Source organism: Rhinatrema bivittatum, chromosome 4, assembly GCF_901001135.1.
Source record: "Rhinatrema bivittatum chromosome 4, aRhiBiv1.1, whole genome shotgun sequence".
Taxonomy (NCBI): domain Eukaryota; kingdom Metazoa; phylum Chordata; class Amphibia; order Gymnophiona; family Rhinatrematidae; genus Rhinatrema; species Rhinatrema bivittatum.
Window position 1 is genome coordinate 114498737 of NC_042618.1, and position 21685 is coordinate 114520421.

At 42.0% G+C, this 21685-nt stretch overlaps 1 protein-coding gene across 5 annotated transcripts in view; it reads left to right on the plus strand.

The window, feature by feature from the left end:
• Positions 1-539: 539 nt before the first annotated feature.
• ZFYVE1 (zinc finger FYVE-type containing 1) overlaps positions 540-21685 on the plus strand; it is a 118430-nt gene continuing 97284 nt past the window's right edge. Inside the window, exons 1-4 of one of the 5 annotated variants that reach the window (XM_029598718.1) lie at positions 541-2114; positions 9803-9886; positions 20828-20887; positions 21224-21332. In XM_029598718.1, the coding sequence (XP_029454578.1) occupies positions 1617-2114; positions 9803-9886; positions 20828-20887; positions 21224-21332 (751 nt within the window). In that variant the 5' untranslated portion in view covers positions 541-1616. Of the gene's footprint in view, positions 2115-9802; positions 9887-20827; positions 21362-21685 lie in introns of those variants that run through there. The other 4 variants (XM_029598716.1, XM_029598719.1, XM_029598717.1 and 1 more) reach the window with 4 other exon arrangements.

The following is a 21685-nucleotide window of genomic DNA, read 5'->3' on the forward strand; positions in this document are numbered from 1 at the left end:
GCCACAGTTGCCCCAGCAACATAGTAAATAAAAACAAAAAACAAAAACACCCAACCAAACAAAAAACAACAAAAAAAAAAACACCTGATGACTGCTGCTGTCAGTTTATCACTCATTGATAATAGCGTTGTAGTTCCTGTTTTTTTTTCCTCCTGGCTGTGATTATTTTTTTCACCTTCTAGTAGAAAGAGAAAAAGAGCTCGACCGTGACTTCATTTGAATCCCCAATGTCTCCTAAAAGAAAGTGAAATAACACGACCCCCTTACAAAAGGGAGAAGCTTAGTCAGGACCAAACACCAAAGCATCCTAAGTAGAGGAGGTCGAACTTTCTTGTACTTCTAGCATTCACCAGAGGAGGTCGCACTCTCTTGTACATTCCTAGAGCATTTTAGGCAGAGGAAGGCTCACTCTCTTGTACATTTGTGGGACACTCTAGCCAAAGGAGGTCTCGCTCTCTGGTACTTTCCTACTGCCAGTCATGTTCGGTTAGTAGGGGAACTCGGTGGAAATTTTAAAGCTGTGAGAAGGTTGCTAGATTTGTAATTAAATTGTCAAGAATAGCTCAAATTAGCTCCCTGTCACGTTCACAGTTCAAAAATGTCCATCGGGTTCAAAAGGTTGCCAGATGTAGTCTCTAGAGACAAAATCATTAAATTGGAAACACGGGCTCTTCCCTCCTATTACAGTAATTTGCATCATGGTAAATGTAGTTGCGTTAGGCTGAAATATTAGTTGTATGGAAGGAGAGAAGGTTGGTCTTTTGAACCTCTTGAACTGCAACTTCCATGATGCATTTTGAACAGCACGCCTCGAAGCGTAGTGACGTCATTCCGAAACGCTCGCCAGCTGACTGAAATCTTGTTTGTGGTTCCCGACTCGATAATTTGCCAGCAGTTTGTTTATAGGCCTCTTTTTTGTTTGTTTTCAAGCCTTGGCATTCGATTTGTGAAGAGTCCGTGCATCTTTTTTTTTAGAGAAATATTTTGGATGGATTTGTGGGTTGGAGCTCTCTACTCGAGAAACAGACGAGAAAATCCCCTTAGTGTTTTTGTGTCTTACGGGGGGTTTCCTATACTAAACGGAACAGTCTCCGGACTGAACGTCGAGAGCAGATAACTTTTTTTTAGTGCTTGTAATGTTTGAAATAATGTTTAATCCTGGTTGGAAATGTTGTTTTTAGAATGCTGTGCATTTCTGAGTAAGTAAATGTTTGTTTTCTTGCCCCGGACCTGCTTCGTAGGGTGTTCACTTGAGGTGGTTGCTGTACTACAATATCTATTACTGCTCTTAAAATAGTGTTTTGAGAGACGTAGGAAAGACTTAGGCCTGTCAGTACTTGTTTTATTCCGCACTTTATGGTTTCTGAAATATTTGAAAATCAGTGTATGAACGGGCAAATTCGCTCTCTAATATTGAAATAACTATTTTACAAATATTCGTTAACTGACGAATTAATTGAAGCTTTGCAATATTGTTTTGCATACGTTAATAACCCAAGGTAGTGGTTAAAGTGATCTTAAAAGACTGACCTGCACCGGAAAACGCTTTGCATCCATTTGAAAACCACTGAAGTCTTAACGCTAACCTACATAACATTATCTTTACAAAACGGAAGATGAGTGCCCAGACTCCAACTGTTGATAAGGGACTGAACACTTCACTTTTGTGCCAGGAAAGCTATGTTTGTGGCGGCACCAATGAAGCCATCTTTGACTGTGACGAGTGTAGTAGCTTGCAGTGTCAGCGCTGTGAAGAGGAACTGCACAAGCAGGAGAGGCGGCGAAATCATGAACGGATCCGGATCAGACCTGGCCATGTCCCTTACTGTGACTCCTGTAAGGGGGCTAATGGCAGTGTAATATATGGCAGCACTACAGACACTAGACAGAGGGCAGCAATTAGGTGCCAAGCATGCAAAACTAACTTGTGCATTGACTGTCAAAAAAGAAGCCATTCTGGGGGAAACAAAAGGAAACATCCAGTCACCACTTACCATACCCATAAAACGTGGGAGCAGCAGGAAGGGAACGGAATGGATGAGGAAACCAAGCGGAAGGTGATGACTGAGAAGGTTGTAAGCTTCCTGCTGGTGGATGAAACTGAGGAGATTCAGGTAAGTGAGCCAATGTAGGTATAGCATAAATTACTTGAACGAGAGTCTTTCTGTAATGCTTCAGAACACCGGTGAGGTTACTTTGTATTAGTTGTATTCCCAGCAGTAAGTTCAGTGCTTAACAGTAACAATATCATAACAAACAGTCACAAAGTAGTATGAGGAACATAAATGACAATGGGGTAGTCTTGGGCTAGAATTGCATATTAGATTAAAGAACATCTTAGCAGACATTCAACATAAAAATGATATCCTGTTAATGAAATTCTTGTGTTATGGAACTTGAAAAAGTCCTCTTTCGAACTAGAGTTTGTAAAATAATTTCTGGATGTTAGGTTAACTGGAGATGGTTTAATTATTATTTTCATAGAATAAGGTTCAAATGTTATTGCCAGGCCAAAAGTTAATCCAAAGTAACAAAATAGCCACTCTCTTTTTTTTTTTTTTTAATGAGGCAACATCTCTAAATGGGTAAATTTTACACATACCTTGACAGGCATGAATTTCACTGGTACGCTAGGGTATATTGAATATGATTACGCCAGTGTTCTTTTTTTTTTTTTTAAATAACTGCTCTAGCGTATACTTCTGTCATGTGGCCTTTTTATGATAGTTATCCCTTTGTGGCAGATTGAAGATTAGTAGCTAGAGCATGGTGGCAATATTGATGCAGTGGGTTACTATTACCTAGCAGAGGGGCCAGTAAATACCTTTTGTGTGATGAAGATATGTGCTTGAGAGAACTTTTCTGCTAACCATGAAACTGTGAGAATATAGCCTTTTATTTAACATGCAATATTTTGTTTATGCCATATTTAATTGGCAGTTTTGTTTTAAAAAGATGTTAATTTAGTTCTAGTGTGGTGGTTCTAGGCTGATCTGATCTGAATATTTATCAAGTTGCCTTATGTTTAGACCACTGTGGAAGCAGTTGACAGTGATACCAGTTATATCTGATTGGCCAGAGACACAGTTGCAGCATTATTGCTTTCTAATTCCAGGTTCATGCTCATTTCTCTAAAAATAAACCAAACTGGTATATCTTGAAAGTTTAATATTCTATGGCAGTTTCCTTGTTCAAATAAAGATGTTTACATAATGGTTATTGGGCCTATGTGTATAATGTAAGTGCGTGTGTTAAGTTGTGATTTCTGAAAGGCTTGGAAGGAAGAATGAAAAAGAGAGTCACAGCATGTGACCATCCCAGACTCTTTCCATCCCACACCAAAACGTTATGCCAAAAATACTATTTGCTAAAATAACAGTAGAACAATGCCACACCATTTTACATGTACAGTTTAAAAAGTTTTAAAGCCTCTGTATACAATATACCATCAAAAATTAGCAGCCTATCACTCAAATCGGTGATACAAAAAAAACATTTGCAGAAAATTCAATCTGTAGGTAATAGTCCAGCCATATTGTTCCGGTTAGTGAAGTCACTGATTTCCAGTTCCTTAGCAAATCTGTGCTTCCATGATAACTCGACAGCTTGCTGCATTTTTTTGAAAGTAAAATTGCTGTATTTTATATCAGCTGTACTTCTGGTTGTGTCGTCCTATATTGCTGATATTCAGGCAGATGCAATTTGGGATTCGTTCAAATTGAATCAAAAAACAAAATTGAACATTTACTTAAGGTGAACGCCTCCACTTTTCACAGAAACCCTTTCCCCACTGCCAGGGATAAATTTGTAGACAAAAAGGAAGTGGAACTGTAGAATGAGGGGAAATTGGTTCCAGGCCTGATGTGACCTCTGTGAGGGGCCAGGGTTGGTGTGAACGCTCTGTCTTCCAAACACGCTCTCTGTCACCCCCACATGCGAACACTCCTCTTTATCCCAGTGATCCTCCATCCCCAGCCATTCTTTGCTGGATGAGCACTGGTGAGCAATGGATGGTTGGGGACTTGAGCTCTACTGAGGGCTAGGGATGGAGGATAAATGAGGTGAGGAGGATAGAGAGAGAAAGGGACCTTATTTCTCTCTGTCCTCTTCCTCCTCTTCCCTGCCCTAGGGATTTTAGTCCTCCATTCCCAGCTCCCTTCCCCATGAATCCCGCAGTCTGTCTTATCCCTAATTTATTAGCACCCAGTCAGATGAATCCAGAACAAGTGGGTTATGCACCTCTGCCAGCAGATGGAGATGGAGCAAACTGACATCACAGTATATGTACCCTTGCAGTGACATCAACCTGCTAGTATTCTCCATCTCCAGCAGATGGATGTGCATCTCCCTACTGGGGATTGCTTCATTTAAAAAAAAAAAAATAGAATTAAGGATATTACATTCGTCCTGCTCTCCTGTGGTGATACCAAATGGTCCCTCCCCCAGTTGAGAATTCTTGAGGTGATTTCCATGGTCCCTAAGATGAGTGCCTTGGTCTGGTTACTGGTTTCAGCTGGCATGGATTTAGTTGCTTAGGCGTCTGAAAGGCAGTGGGTGCAGGAAGCCGAACATGGCAGAGACAACATATGCCCTCTTCCCCCGCAGCTGGAGACAGTCTCTGTACTCAGCCAGGTAAGGCTGAGTTCAGGTAAGGTGTTTGTTTTTTTTTTTTTTTAATATCTGTATTTACAGAGACTAAAAGGAGGCTTTTATGGCATAGGGCTTCCACCTTTCTTCTGGTTTCTGTGCTTAGCGTGCCATTCCGAAGTTCGTCCCGCTTCATGGGAGGTTGAGGGACATTGGCAGCCTGGCGGTTGAGCAGCCTCTGTAGGCTGGGCTCCGCTTTCGAGCCTTTTTTTGCTGTGCACCGCGTGGTAGGCCACAACGGCATTTCACGCGCTTTCTTAGGCTGCCCTCTACGGGATTGTTGGTTCAGCCTGTGCATCTAGCTGTGCATCTAATTTTTGGACACTTAGTCCGGCCTTGTATTATGTGCGTCTGAGTTAAGCAGTGCCTTAAGTGGCTGCACAATTACCTGTGTGCCAAGTTACATTGTGCGCTTAAATTGTTTTACAGTGCTTATTTTTGGGATGCTCAGCATTGCAACATTTAGATGTGAGACGCCTAAGTGTTGGACGCCTAATTTTTGGATGACTAGGTTGGATGTCTAGTATTTTTGGACGTACAAAAAAAGAAAGTTAGATGCATGCTTCTGGCCGCCGCTCAAGCACTCTGTTGGCCATAATGGTGCTTACTTCTAAGAAAGCTAAGCATTGTTCTCTTTGCAGTGCCTGTCATATTTGGGTATCTCAGCCAGGAGTACCTGCTATCTTGTGCCAGCTCAGGGAGAAGTGCCTTCCTCTGATTTCACTAAGCGTGGCTCTTCCCAGCCGGATTTAAGCCTGGTTCTCCCCTAACTGGTTCCTCTGCAGGGGATGGTAGCTCAGTGAGTACGCCTCAAGTACCTCCATGATAGGATACTTTTACCTTTCATGAGTACAGTTTTTCCACGGATTACAATCCTAATGCTAGGCGCAATCTATAGTCCTTTCTAATACTCCCAGAGCAGAGTCACAGGTGGGAACTTTGCCGGGACCTACTGTTAAGCACCGGAGTATAGCTAAAACAGCAGCGGGACTTCCCAATGGAGGTCTGGATGGCATGGATGATGACGCCAATCCTGACTCCCTTGAGGGTGGTGAAATTCCTCCAGGATTAGAACCATATAGAACTATGTTACAGTTCTTTCATAAAGATGAACTGCCAGCTCTGATTTCCCAGACCTTGAAAATGCTGTTCATTCCTGGGGCAAACGCAGTGACTGAGCCGAAGAAAAGTCCCGTTTTGGTTTCCTTATGTAAGGCCTCTCATTTATTCCCCATGATGGAAGCCATTCAAGAATTAATTGATCTTGAGTGGGGTGCCCCAGAGGTTCATTTCAAAGGGGGTCTGGTTTTGGAAGGCCTGTATCCTCTGGACCCCTCTCTCTCTTCCATCAGAGGTGGTCGAGATCACATCGATCAATGGGTCCTGGAAGTGATACAAGAGGGATATGCGCCGGAGTCTCGCAGTGTTCCTCTGGATGTGTTCATGATGTCTCCCTGCCACTCACTGCAGAAGAAGCAGGCAGTGGAAACTACATGTTATGTAGTTATGTTCTAATGTTCTTAAGCCCTGGAGAGTGAATGTTTGCCTGACCTTGATATGTGAGTCCTGCATGGTTAGAGGGAAAGAGACTATAAGAAAACAAGAGTTCTGTGGTGCTGCAATTTGAGTTTGTGCCAGTCATCATTATTGTTGAACAGTAAAGACTTTTAATTTTGGACACTAACCCAGTGACTTCAGAGTATTTCTTCCATACTCGCTGCACCCACCAGGAGGATAAGTATCCTCTCCCATGGGAACACAAAAGGAAATGTGTAGAAATAACACCCCTGTCACATTGGGCTCTGGAAGTAAATCTTCCCCCACACCTATAAAGGATCCTGCAAGTAAGAGATTAAGGGGATGGAACTGCTTCCCTATGAGGAAAGACTAAAGAGGTTAGGACTATTCAGGTTGGAGAAGAGACAGCTGAGGGTGGATATGATAGAGGTCTTTAAAATCATGAGAGGTCTAGAACAGGTAAATGTGAATCGATTATATTTACTCTTTCACATAATAGAAAGACTAGGGGGTACTCCCATGAAGTTAGCATGTAGCACATTTAAAACTAATCGGAGAAAATTCTTTTTCACTCAATGCACAATTACACTCTGGAATTTGTTGCCAGGGGATGTGGTTAGTGTAGCTGGGCTTAAAAAAGGATTGGATAAGTTCTTGGAGGAGAAGTCCATTACCTGCTGTTAATCAAGTTGACTTAGAAAATAACCACTGCTATTACTGGCATTAGTAGCATGGGATCTTCTTAGTATTTTGGTACTTGCCAGGTACTTGTAGCCCGGATTGGCCACTGTTGGAAACAGGGTGCTGGGATTGATGGACCTTTGGTCTGACCCAGTATTGCAATTTATTATGTTCTTACATTAGCAAGGCTCCTCAGTCTGAGGGCTGTAGTTCCAGTGCCCAAGGCTCAAGAAAATATAGGGTGATATTTCATTGCCCAAGAAGGAGGGTTCTTTTCATCCCATCCTGGATCTCAAAGGTGTCAACCATTATCTACGGGTGACACATTTTCACACGGAACATTGCGCTCTGTAATAATGGCTGTACAGTCAGTGGAATTTCTGCTCTCTTTGGTTCTCTTTGAAGCGTACCTTCAAATTCCCATCCGAGTAGAGCATCAAAGCTTTCTGCATGTTGCAGTTCTGGGACGTCTGTCAGTTTCGGGCCCTGCGCTTTGGTCTGGCCACCACCCCAAGGACCTTTTCCAAAGTAATGGTGGTAGTGGTGGCAGAATTGAGAAAAAATGGGATTCTCGTACACCTGTATTTGGAAGACTAGTTGATTCGAGCCAAGTCACTGGAAGAGAGCTGCAGAGTGACCTGCAAGATGATTTCCCTGTTGCAGGAGCTCATCTAGGTGGTGAACTTGGCCAAGAGCAATCTTCAGCCTGCTCAGTTGTTGGAGAACCTCTGGGTTCAGTTCAGCACAATGCATGGCAAGGTTTTCCTGCCAGAAGTGTGCATTCAGAAGTTGAGGATACAACTCCGTCTGTTATTAAACACTCTGCACCCAACCATATGGTCCTACCTGCAAGTACTTGGCTTAATGGCAGTGACTCTGGAAGTAGGCCCATGGGCGACTGCTTCAGCACACCCTGCTGTCTTGATGAAACCTGCAGTCTCAGGACTGTTCGATTTGGGAGGAGACTTCCATCGGCAGGAGGAGCCAACTGCAGTGGTGGCTGCAGGTGGATCATTTAAGAAATGGAGTTTCCCTAGCACACCAGACTGGCTAGGTCTGACAACAGATGCAAGCTTCCTTGGTTGGGGAGCTCATTGTCAGAAGCTGACTGTGCAAAGGCACTGGAATATGAAGGAGCCTCTCTGGAACATCAATCGACTGGAAGCCAGAGAGGTCTGGTTGGCATGTTTGCAGTTCAGCGACAGGCTGCAAGGTCGATCTGTCCAGATAATGTCTGACAATGCAACCACTGGCTTACATCAATCTGCAGAGAAGAACCAAGAGCCAGCAAGTGTCGCAGGAAATAGATCAGCTTATCGAATGGGCAGAAGTGCATTTCCAGTTGATCTGAACCTCACACATAGCAGAAAACACAATATAAGGGCAGACTTTCTCAGCAGGGAGAGTCTGGACCCAGGCGAATGGGCCTTGAGCGTTTCAGCTGATTCTGGTTCCCTGTTCCTAGACCTCCTGGTGACTTCTTGCAATGCGAAAGTTCCACATTTCTTCAGTCACAGGAGAGACTCAAAGTCATTGGGGATCGATGCCCTAGTGCAGGAGTGGCCGGAAGACAAATTGCTATATGCCTTTCCTCCTTGGACCATGTTGGGCAGATTGATTGGAAGGATCGAGCACCACAGAGGGATGGTGCTTTTGGTTGCTCCAGATTGGCTCAGGAGACCATAGTATGCGGATTTGCGGCAACTCCTGGGGAACTTGCCCTTCAACTTCCGTCACACAAGAACCTGCTAAGTCAGGGTCCATTTCTTCATGAAGATCCGACTCTGCTTTGTCTTACAGTATGGTCCTTGAGAGGGCTCAATTGCTGAAACATGGATTCTCAGTGGCAGTGATCTCCACCTTGCTTAGGGCTAGAAAATTCTCCTCCTTCTTTGCCTATGTGCGAGTTTGGCAAGTGTTTGCTTGGAGCCAGGTGTGTGAATCAAGGTACTGTTACTCATTCAGCCAAGATCCCACTCATTTAGAAATTTTTGCAGGATGGCTTAATTAAAGGTTTGGCCCTTAATTCCTTAAGTAGCGGCTCTGGCCTATCTCGGGGGCCAGGTGAATGGTGGTTCCTTGTCGGCTCATCCGGATGTGGCTCGTTTCCTGAAAGGGGTGAAATATCTTAGTCATCCTTTGCGGTTTCCAGTACCCTTATAGAATCTCAATTTGGTTTTGGATTTCTTAGTGAGTCCTAAGTTTAGACCGATGTGTAACCTATCCTTGCAGTTGCTGACCTTGAAAACAGTGTTTCTTGTGGTAATTTGTTCTGCGCAGAGAGTTTCTGAGCTGCAGGCCTTGTCTTATCGGGCGTTATTTCTCCAGGTGACTTCAGGAGCGGTACAGCTGCGTACTGTTCCTTCCTTTTTACTGAAGGTGGTCACTGAATTTCAGTTGAATCAGTCCCATTTCCCTGCTGTCTCTGAACAGAGAGAGAGACATAGGAGTATCATCTGTTTCGACCCTTGGATGTCAAGAGACATATCCAATATCTGGAGGTTACTGAGCCTTTATGGAAAACAGATCGCCTGTTTGTTCTTCACGGCGATACTAAACAAAGAGAACTGGCCTCACGGGCTACAATAGCCTGCTGGATTAAGGAGGTAGTCATGGGGGCATACGTTGATGCTGGGAAGCCTCTACCTAGTCAAGTTGGAGCTCATTCCGTTAGGGCTCAGGCAGTGTCATGGGCAGAAGTTAGGTTGCTGTCTCCTGTCTATTTGCCAAGCTGTAACTTTATCCTCTCTACACACCTTTTCCAGCTTTTATCATTTTGGATGTGCATGCCTGGGAGGATGCAGCGTTTGCACGTGTGATTTTGACAGGACCATGGGTAGCCTCCTGCCCTATTCGGGAGTAGCTTGGGTATATCCCTCTTGTTCTGGATTCATCTGACTGCATGCTAAGAAAGGAGGAGAAATTATTACTTACCTGATAATTTCCTTTTTTTTAGGACAGTCAGATGAATCCAGCTTCCCTGCCTTGGCTGCCGAACGTACCATGGTCCTCTTGTGTGACTGTGTTACAGGGAGAACTGGTAAGTGTTAGTCCAGTCCCTAGACAAGTGTTAATACAATTCTTGTCTGAGCTCAGTGTTGCCTGCCAAGTATTGAAATGTTTTTCTGTTTTTAATAAAGTTTTACGCTAGTGTGGCCACAGTTGCTTTTGAACAGAATACTGGCAGGCTGATGTCACTGCAGGGACATATATACTGCGACATCAGTTTGCTCTGTCTCCATCTGCTGGTAGAGTAGCATAACTGACTTGTTCTGGATTCATCTGTGTCCTAAAGAAAAGGAAATGATCAGGTAAGTAGTAATTTCTCTTTCCTGGTAGTCCTCAAGCTCCCACCTTCCAAAAAATTATTATGCTCTCCAGCAACTCCTCTCCTTTCTTAGCCAATAAGACACAATCCTCTTTGAGCCAGAATCAGCAGACTCTCCTCAGCTTTGGCAGGGCTTAATTTGTAGACAGGAACTGAGTGAGATAGGCAGGGCCAGGTGTGATTTCTCTTTCTCTCTCTCTCTCTCTCTCTCTCTCGCTCTTTTTCTCTCTCTCTTTCTTTCTCTCTCATGTCCAAAACAAAGCCATGTGGCTACCCTTGTCTCGGGGTACAGAGTTCAAAAACTCTCTGTTCTCTGCTTCCTCCAAGGGCTGGAGGGCCATAAATGATCCATGCAACTACTGGATCTGTTCTATTTCCTCAGGGGAGCCAGAACTGGTATACACTACCGGCTCTATCCTGCTTTCTTGGGTCCAGAAAAAAAAGTGTCAGAATGCCATTCTGGTGTGTTCTACCAGGGCTTAAGCCCTCGATAATGGGCACAAAGGGGATGAATTGGCACAAGTTTGAAAGTTGTGAGCAGTAGCCTTGACAATTGACATTAATGCTCAACGTTTCAAATTTGTGCTAATTCAAACCTTTTTTGGTGTCTGCTTCAGTATCTTCCCTTCCCCTTCTGTTCCCTGCAATGCGGAAGGAAATGTGTGGGGGAGAGGGAATGAGAGAAGGGGCTGGATTAGGGAGCAGAGCTGCTATTCTGTGTGCTTCAGGTCCAGCCCCTCCTCTGCTCTTCCCTGCAAGCTACCTGGAGAGGAAGGGCTGGAGCAGAACACCCCTGTTGCTCTGCCTCCTGACTCTAAAAAGAAGTGCCGAGCTGTGTACCACCTTGTTCCCCCACAAATTAAGCCCTGGTGTAGGGGGATGAGGGCACATTGGGATGTACTGTCCATTCTTCTTAGCCTCCTCAGACTAGGGGGGCTAGAATTTAAAAAAAAAAAAAAAAAGTGGTTTGCTCTTTGCCTCCTTGGAAGATAAAGGAAGGGAGCAGCACCCCATGCTTTCTTTACTATCCCCTTCCCTCATTCACTCTGCCCCCCAACCCTCCTATTGCCTCACTCGCACATCAGTCCCTCTAATAGCCTTACTCACACTCTATGGCACCTTCGATTCCCCTCACTCACTGTATCTTCCTTCTCATCCATATAATCCACTGCTCTTCTGATCTGCTTATTCACATTTTCCTTTCCACATCCCCTCCTTCCTGTCCTCTCCCTCACTCTCCTGACTCCTATAAATCTCCTCACTCACTCTTGACTTCCCCACACCCTCCCTTTTATCACTCTCTTCCTTTCCCACTGTAGTCATCGAGCAGAAAGGATGGGACCCAGGAAGCCAGCATAAGCAGCAAATGGGGCTAATAAACCAATACACAATGGTGTCAGAAGCAGTGGAGCTGACAAAGTGTCTTTGACTTTGGGGGAAAGCAGACAGTCGCTCAGCAGCGCATGGTTCGAAGAGAGGTATCTTCAAAGGATACTAATGATGCATTAGAATTAGGGCATCCCAACAGTGAGGTTCCAATAATTAGAAAAGTAGTCCAAGTGCCTGTAACTAAAAACTCACCTGAACTAAAAAATTCTAAATTATCCCTATCAATTAAAAAGCAGAATGAAAATACAAACAAAAAACAAACTTTGAAATGTTTATATGCTAATGCCAGAAGTCTAAGAAGTAAGATGGGAGAATTAGAATGTATAACAGTGAATGATGACATAGACTTAATTGGCATCTGAGACATGGTGGAAAGAGGATAATCAATGGGACAGTGCTATACCGGGGTACAAATTATATCGCAATGACAGAGAGGAGCACCCGGGAGGAGGTGTGGCGCTTTATGTCCGGGATGGCATAGAGTCCAACAGGATAAACATCCTGCATGAGACTAAATACAAAATTTAATCTTTATGGGTAGAAATCCCTTGTGTGTCGGGGAAGACTATAGCGATAGGGGTATACTACCGTCCACCTGGTCAAGATGGTGAGATGGACAGTGAAATACTAAGAGAAATTAGGGAAGCTAACCAAATTGGTAGTGCAGTAATTTATTTTTATTTATTTATTTAAATGATTTATATACCGGAGGTTCCTGTATAGTATACATATCACCCCGGTTTACAAAGAACAGTAACTATCGCTAAAAAATATAGCGGTTTACATAGAACATAGAACATAATAAAAGAAGTTTTTACATTGAATAAATTAATTGATGTAATAATGGGAGACTTCAATTACCCCAATATTGACTGGGTAAATGCATCATCGGGACACGCTAGAGAGATAACGTTCCTGGATGGAATAAATGGAGCAGTTGGTTCAGGAACCGATGAGAGAGGGAGCAATTTTAGATCTAATTCTCAGTGGAGCACAGGACTTGGTGAGAGAGGTAACGGTGGTGGGGCCGCCTGGCAATAGTGATCATAATATGATCAAATTTGATTTAATGCCTGGAAGAGGAACAGTGTGCAAATCCAAGGCTCTCGTGCTAAACTTTCAAAAGGAAACTTTGATAAAATGAGAAAAATTGTTAGGAAAAAACTGAAAGGAACAGCTACAAAAGCAAAAATTGTCCAAGAGACGTGGTCATTGTTCAAAAATAACATTCTAGAAGCACAGTCTAGATGTATTCCACACATTAAGAAAGGTGGAAAGAAGGCAAAACGATTACCGGCATGGTTAAAAGGGGAAGTGAAAGAAGCTATTTAAGCCAAAAGATCTTCATTCAAAAATTGGAAGAAGGATCCAACAGAAGAAAATAGGATAATGCATAAGCGTTGGCAAGTTAAATGTAAGACATTGATAAGACAGGCTAAGAGAGAATTTGAAAAGAAGTTGACCGTAGAGGCAAAAACTCACAGTAAAAACTTTTTAAAATATATCCGAAGCAGCTGTGAGAGAGTCAGTTGGACCGTTAGATGATCGAGGGGTTAAAGGGGCACTTAGAGAAGATAAGGCCATCGTGGAAAGATTAAATGATTTCTTTGCTTCGGTGTTTACTGAAGAGGATGTTGGGGAGGTACCCGTAATGGAGAAGGTTTTCATGGGTAATGATTCAGATGGATTGAACCAAATCACGGTGAACCTAGAAGAATGTGGTAGGCCTGATTGATAAACTGAAGAGTAGTAAACCACCTGGACTGGATGATATACACCCCAGAGTTCTGAAGGAACTAAAAAATGAAATTTCAGACCTATTAGTAAAAATTTGTAACCTATCATTAAAATCATTCATTGTACCTGAAGACTGGAGAGTGGCTAATGTAACCCCAATATTTAAAGAGAGCTCCAGGGGTGATCCAGGAAACTACAGACCAGTTAAGCCTGACTTCAGTTCCAGGAAAAATAGTGGAAAGTGTTCTAAATATCAAAATCAGAGAACATATAGAAAGACATGGTTTAATGGAACAAAGTCAGCAGGGCTTTACCCAAGGCAGGTCTTGCCTCACAAATCTGCTTCACTTTTTTGAAGGAGTTAATAAACATGTGGATAAAGGTGAACCAGTAGATGTAGTATACTTGGATTTTCAGAAGGCGTTTGACAAAGTTCCTCATGAGAGGCTTCTAGGAAAAGTAAAAAATCATGGGATAGGTTGCGATGACCTTTCATGGATTACAAACTAGCTAAAAGACAGGAAACAAACAATAGGATTAAATGGACAATTTTCTCAGTGGAAGGGAGTGGGCAGTGGAATGCCTCAGGGATCTGTATTGGGACCCGTACTTTTCAATATATTTATAAATGATCTGGAAAGAAATACAACAAGTGAGGTAATCAAATTTATAGATGATGCAAAATTGTTCAGAGTAGTTAAATCATAAGCAGATTGTGATAAATTGCAGGAAAACCTTCTGAGACTGGAAAATTGGGCATCCAAATGGCAGATGAAATTTAATGTGGATAAATGCAAGGTGATGCATATAGGGAAAAATAACCCATGCTATAGTTACACAATGTTAGGTTCCATATTAGGAGCTACCACCCAAGGAAGAGATCTAGTTGTCATAGTGGATAACACATTGAAATAGTCGGTTCAGTGTGCTTCGGCAGTCAAAAAAGCAAACAGAATGTTGGGAATTATTAGAAAGGGAATGGTGAATAAAACAGAAAATGTCATAATGCCTCTGTATCGCTCCATGGTGAGACCGCACCTTGAATACTGTGTACAATTCTGGTTGCCGCATCTCAAAAAAGATATAGTTGCGATGGAGAAGGTACAGAGAAGGGCAACCAAATTGATAAGGGGAATGGGACAGCTCCCCTATGAGGAAAGACTAAAGAGGTTAGGACTTTTCAGCTTGGGGAAGAGACAGCTGAGGGGGGATATGATAGAGGTGTTTAAAATCATGAGAAGTCTTAAACGGGTTAAGGTGAATCAGTTATTTACTCTTTCAGATAATAGAAAGACTAGGGGGCACTCCTTGAAGTTAGCATGTGGCACATTTTAAACTAATCGGAGAAAGTTCTTTTTCACTCAACGCACAATTAAACTCTGGAATTTGTTGCCAGAGGATGTGGTTAGTGCAGTTAGTGTAGCTGTGTTTAAAAAAGGATTGGATAAGTTCTTGGAGGAGAAGTCCATTACCTGCTATTAAGTTGACTTAGAAAATAGCCAATGCTATTACTAGCAACAGTACAATGGAATAGACTTAGTTTTTGGGTACTTGCCAGGTTCTTATGGCCTAGATTGGAAACTGTTGGAAACAGGATGCTGGGCTTGATGGACCCTTGGTCTGACTTAGTATTGCATGTTCTTATGTTAATTCAGTTCCTCCTTCTCCCCCCCCCCCCCCGCCCCAAAATGGAGTAGTCACTAGCAGCACAGGTCATTTCTGGGCCCCCAACTCTGCCAAAAGCAGAGTAGAGAGTGATGGATTTGCTTACCCTAAGATAGGAGCAGCCACATGGCCTTGATTTTTGTTAAGTTTTCAGCACAATTGAGGCAACTGTGAGGAAGAATGAACATAAGAAGAACATAAGAAAATGCCATACTGGGTCAGACCAAGGGTCCATCAAGCCCAGCATCCTGTTTCCAACAGTGGCCAATCCAGGCCATAAGAACCTGGCAAGTACCCAAAAACTAAGTCTATTCCATGTTACCATTGCTAATGGCAGTGGCTATTCTCTAAGTGAACTTAATAGCAGGTAGTGGACTTCTCTTCCAAGAACTTATCCAATCCTTTTTTAAACACCGCTATACTAACTGCACTAACCACATCCTCTGGCAACAAATTCCAGAGTTTAATTGTGCGTTGAGTAAAAAAGAACTTTCTCCGATTAGTTTTAAATGTGCCCCATGCTAACTTCATGGAGTGCCCCCTAGTCTTTCTACTATCCGAAAGAGTAAATAACCAATTCACATCTACCCTTTCTAGACCTCTCATAATTTCAAACATCTCTATCATATCCCCCCTCTCAGCCGTCTCCCAAACATCCTCTTCAGTAAACACTGAAGCAAAAACATCATTTAATCTTTCCACGATAGCCTTATCTTCTCTAATTGTCCCTTTAGCCCCTCGATCATCTAACGGTCCAGCTGACTCCCTCACAGGCTTTCTGCTTCGGATATATTTAAAAAAGTTTTTACTATGAGTTTTTGCCTTTACGGCCAACGTCTTTTCAAATTCTCTCTTAGCCTGTCTTATCAATGTCTTACATTTAACTTGCCAACGCTTATGCATTATCCTATTTTCTTCTGTTGGATCCTTCTTCCAATTTTTGAATGAAGATCTCTTGGCTAAAATAGCTTCTTTCACCACCCCTTTTAACCATGCCAGTGATCGTTTTGCCTTCTTTCCACCTTTCTTAATGTGTGGAATTCATCTGGACTGTGCTTCTAGGAAGGTATTTTTTTAACAATGACCACGCCTCTTGCACACTTTTTTTTTTTTTTACTTTTGTAGCTGCTCCTTTCAGTTTTTTTCTAACAATTTTTCTCTTTATCAAAGTTTCCCTTTTGAAAGTTTAGCACGAGAGCCGTGGATTTGCATACTGTTCCTCTTCCAGTCATTAATTCAAATTTGATCATATTATGATCACTATTGCCAAGCGGCCCCACCACCATTACCTCTCTTAGCAAATCTTGTGCTCCACTGAGAATTAGGTCTAAAATGGCTCCCTCTCTCGTCGGTTCCTGAACCAACTGCTCCATAAAGCTATCATTTATTCCATCCAGGAACTTTCTCTCTAGCGTGTCCCGATGATATATTTACCCAGTAAATATTGGGGTAATTGAAATCTCCCATTATTACCGCACTACCAATTTGGTTAGCTTCGCTAATTTCTCTTAGCATTTTATTGTCCGTCTCACCATCTTGGCCAGGTGGATGATAGTATACTCCTATCACTATAGTCTTCCCCAACACACAAGGGATTTCTACCGATGGATAGATGTACCAAATATATTTCCCATTCGAAGAATGGCTGCAGGCTCAGTCCATCCCCCATGATGAGTGAACTGGGCCCCCCCCCCCAGGCTTTCAGCCCTGTCCAGCGATTAAGGGGAGTGTTCTTTAATCCCCAGTTACCTGATCCAAGTTTATCCTCCTGTTCGATGTAATTGCACTCTGTCGTGCCTGTTTAATGTTATAATGTAAACCGAATTGATATGTAACATTTGCTACATGAATTTCGGTATATAAAAATGTTAAATAAATAAAAAGGTTCCTCGATTCCTTGCTCATCCGCCTCTTAAACCAGGGAGGGGGGGGGGGTGGCCCACCAGGGCCTGGGAGGCAAGCGCAGCTGAACTTTGCAGACGAATCCTTCCTTTTTTTTTTTTTTTCAACTCAGATTGCAAGCTTTGCACCTCCACCATCTGCTGGAAACAGAGAAATAACAAAGTCTGCAGGTGGCACCTCATGTTACGTGTCAGTAAAACTTTCTCTATCTCCATCTTCTGGAGGGGAGGCAAAACCTAGGAGTCTGGACTGATCTTCGTACGTACAGGGAAACATTTTTAGAAAAGTCAGGACTGGCCATTTTAGGTGTAGGTGGCAAAAAATCTTTTTTTTTTTTTTTTAAACTTTCTTCTGACTTTTTGCTCTTCGTTTTCCTTCCATCTCCAGCCTGTCTCCCCCCCCACCCCTTTTCTGCTTCCTGGCAGCTGCTTCTGACTCATAACAGCTACTGCTCATCTTGGCCCTAGCTACAGCAACTCTGCCCAGCCTTTCCTCCCTGCCCAGGGCAACTGCTGTTTCTTTGGGCTCATGGCAGCTGTTGGTGCCCTTTCCTGCCCTTCTGGCTGTTAGTCCTTCTGGCTCTCTGTATCTGCTGTTCTTCCCTGGGCTAGGATTCTCTTTCTAGCAGCAGGCGCCAGCTGCTGACTTTGGACAACCTGACATCTGGGTGATTTTCAGCCCCGTTATGCTGTATTCACAAGTACACATTTTATTTTGGGATTTACCCTGAATTGGTGAAACAAAGGAGAAACACATGGTCTGTGGACCTTTGTCATTTTCATCTAACTTGAAATGATGTTTTGTCCTTGACAGACTTTATCTTCCATTGGATATGGGAAATGCTCTTCAGTACATCATCTGACCTATACTTTAAAAATCCCCAGGTCCAAGAAGTCGTTTCCCCAGTAGGAGTCTGTATTGTATCTTCTATTGCTAGTATGCCTAGTTAAGGAATTTATAGTGCATCCCAGCCTCTGACATCCTTTTGACCCAAAAATGTAATCTGCGCATAACAAGCGCCAATTTGGGTCAGGCTGGTGGTTCATTGAGCCTAGCATCCTGTCACTGATAGTGGAAAATCAGTCACTTGAAAGTAGATGGTAGATCTCAAGATTTAACTGCTTTGGGGAATTGGGTAGGTGAAAAATCAAAACTGGAATTACAAGTAGTAATAATTAGGGGAACTACCTGACATGAATGAAGTTAGAGGCCCCATGGCACCTTAGCATCAGATCATAAATGGAGTAGAATTGAAGCATTTTCCAGTCAAACTGAAAACACAGGAACTACCAGAAACTACCAGTGAGCCTGACTTCAGTAGTGGGAAAATTAGTGGAAACTATTTTAAAGATCAAATTCATAGAGCATATAGAAAGATATGGTTTAATGGAACACAGTCAACATGGATTTACCCAAGGGAAGTCTTGCCTCACAAATGTGCTTCATTTTTTTGAAGGGGTTAATTAATATGTGTATAAAGGTGAACCGGTAGATGTAGTGTATTTGGATTTTAAGGAGGCGTTTGAGAAAGTCCCTCATGAGAGGCTTATAAGAAAGTAAAACGTCATGGGATAGGAGACGATGTCCTTTCGTGGCTTATAAACTAGTTGTTAGGAAAAAGAGTAGGATTAAATGATCAATTTTCTCAGTGGGAAAGGTTAAACAGTGGAGTGCCTCAGGGATCTGTACTTGGACCGGTGCTTTTCAATATATTTATAATTGATCTGGAAAGAAATACAATGAGTGAGGTGGTCAAATTTGCAGATGATAAAATTATTCAGAGTAGTTAAATCACAAGGGGATTGCGATACATTGCAGGAGGACCTTGCGAGACTGGAAGATTGGGCATCCAAATGGCAGATGAAATTTAATGTGGGCAAGTGCAAGGTGTTGCATATAGGGAAAAATAACCCTTGCTGTAGTTACACGATGTTAGGTTCCATATTAGGAGCTACAACCCAGGAAAAAGATCTAGGCATCTTAGTAATACTTTGAAATCGTCGGCTCAGTGTGCTGCAGCAGTCAAAAAAGCAAACAATGTTAGGAATTATTAGGAAGGGAATGGTTAATAAAATGGAAAATATCATAATGCCTCTGTATTGCTCTATGGTGAGACCGCACCTTGAATACTGTGTACAATTCTGGTCGTCACATCTCAGAAAAGATATAGTTGCGATAGAGAAGGGTAACCAAAATGATAAAGGGGATGGAATAGCTCCCCTATGAGAAAAGGCTGAAGAGGTTAGGGCTGTTCAGCTTGGAGAAGAGACGGCTGAGGGGGGATATGATAGAGGTCTTTAAAATCATGAGAGGTTTTGAACGAGTAGATGTGAATCGGTTGTTTACACTTTCGGATAATAGAAGGATTAGGGGGCACTACATGAAGTTAGCAAGTAGCACATTTAAAACTAATCGAAGAAAATTCTTTTTCACCCAGTGCACAATTAAGCTCTGCAATTTGTTGCCAGAGGATGTGGTTAGTGCAGTTAGTGTAGCTGGGTTTAAAAATGGTTTGGATAAGTTCTTGGAGGAGAAGTTTACTAACTGCTATTAATCAAGTTGATTTAGGGAATGGCCTTTGTTATTACTGGCATCAGTAGCATGGGATCTTCTTACTGTTTGGGTTCCTGCCAGTTTCTTGTGGCCTGGTTTGGTCTCTGTTGGAAAGAGGTTGCTGGGCTTGATGGACCCTTGGTCTGACCCAGCATGGCAATTTCTTATGTAGGAGGTAAACAGGACAAAAAAACAAAGTAAAAGATTTAGGAGTAATATTAGATAGCGAATTAAACTTAAAGAAATTCATAAGTACCTTAAAGACTTATTTCAAACTTTTGTCCTAAAAAAAATTAAGATCTCTACTTCACACAAACTATTTTAGAATTGTACTTCAAGCTCTCATCTTCTTGAAAATCAACTTGAATTGCCTTACTTTTAGGCCTCCCTGCAACTACCATCAGACCCCTTCAACTACTGCAGAACGCAGCTGCCAGAGTACTAACTTATACCAGAAAAGCCGATCATATAAAACCCATTTTAAAGGAACTACATTGACAACCAATAACCTACAGAATCCACTTCAAAATTTTAACATTAATTCACAAGACAACATACAATGATAAAGTTGAATGGCTCAATGCTGCCCTCCATTTCCACACTCCACAAAGAAACATGCGCTCAACAAGCAACGGTACTTTATCTATACCCTTTCCCAAATTAGCACACCTAAACACTGTAAGAGAGTGAGCTTTATCCCTAGCAGGACCTCACTTATAGAATTCTCTACTACAGGACCTAAGATTAGAAGCAAACCCCCGAATTTTCAAGAAGAAAATAAAGACCTGGCTATTCCAGCAAGCTTACGCCTAATCACAACAAGGTAGCTCTATCACGACTCTTAACTATATTGGATCCTATGTTATCTTCAGAAATCAGAGCACATCTGTTACATATGATACCTTTTAACTTAGTTTTATTTTATCTATTTTAGTGCCTGCTTCTTAAGATGTTTCCTTTTAAAACTTTTTTCATTTTTGTATATTTTATCCTAATGTTTCTTTTAATTAACCATGTAACTCATTGTACATCTTTTCAATTGTGTTTTTAAATAGATGGTCAGAAAATGAGAACAAAAAGAGTGAATTATTTTTAGACTCCTGGGTTTTTCCTATTTTTATTTTATCTGGGTTTTTTTTCTTTCTGAGCATTGCAGATATTAGGGTATCTTTTATATTAAAATGCTTGTGCAAAATTTTTCAAAACAGATTTTTAAAAATTTTGATTAAAAGCAAGTTCTTATATAAATTGTAAATCTTCATAAAATAAACTTCAATGTGTAAGTTTTGTGTTCCCTACTTTTGTGATTATACTTTGCATTAATGGTTTCTGTGCTACCTGAAACTATCTGATGATTTTATATTTATTAACTTCACTAGTTTCTCTTTAAATTTTTGTTTTTCTTAGGTGGAAGATGAAGAGGAATTTATTAAAAAACTTGACTGCAAACCTGATGACCATCTGAAGGTAGTGTCCATCTTTGGCAACACTGGGGATGGCAAGTCACACACCCTTAATCACACTTTCTTCTGTGGTCGAGAGGTCTTTAAGACCTCCCCTGCCCAAGAGTCATGCACTGTAGGTGTCTGGGCTGCTTATGATCCTGTCCATAAAGTTGTGGTGATTGACACAGAGGGATTGCTAGGGGCCACTGTGAATCTGAGTCAGAGGACACGCCTTTTGCTTAAAGTCTTGGCAATCTCAGATCTTATAATCTATCGGACTCATGCTGATCGACTGCACAATGACCTCTTTAAATTCCTTGGAGATGCTTCTGAGGCTTATCTTAAACATTTTACAAAGGAGCTGAAAGCAACCACAGCACGCTGTGGCCTGGATGTACCACTTTCCACCCTGGGACCAGGAGTCGTCATCTTTCATGAGACTATGCACACCAAACTACTGGGCTCTGGTGAGTCAAAACAGACAAGTGATAGAAAAGTAAGTAAAAAAAAAATAGTAGAGGACAAGGAGAAATATAGGAAATTGTGCCTGATCCTAGCCTGGTGACCATGATTGAGGGTTTTTAGGGTTAAAAGACAGAAAAAGAAAATAAAGGAACATTGTTTTCTCAGATAATTAAAATTTCAATTCTTTCTTTTCCACTTAATAGTCTTGGTTAGAAGAAAAATTGAATAAGGAAACTTGTAGTTAGTTTTCTAGATAAGTCATGGCACAATAGGGAATTAATTTGGTGATGCTTTTTCTTGGATACAGTTTCTATTGTGACTTGGTTGTGGTATTGGGAGAGCAATAATTCAAAGC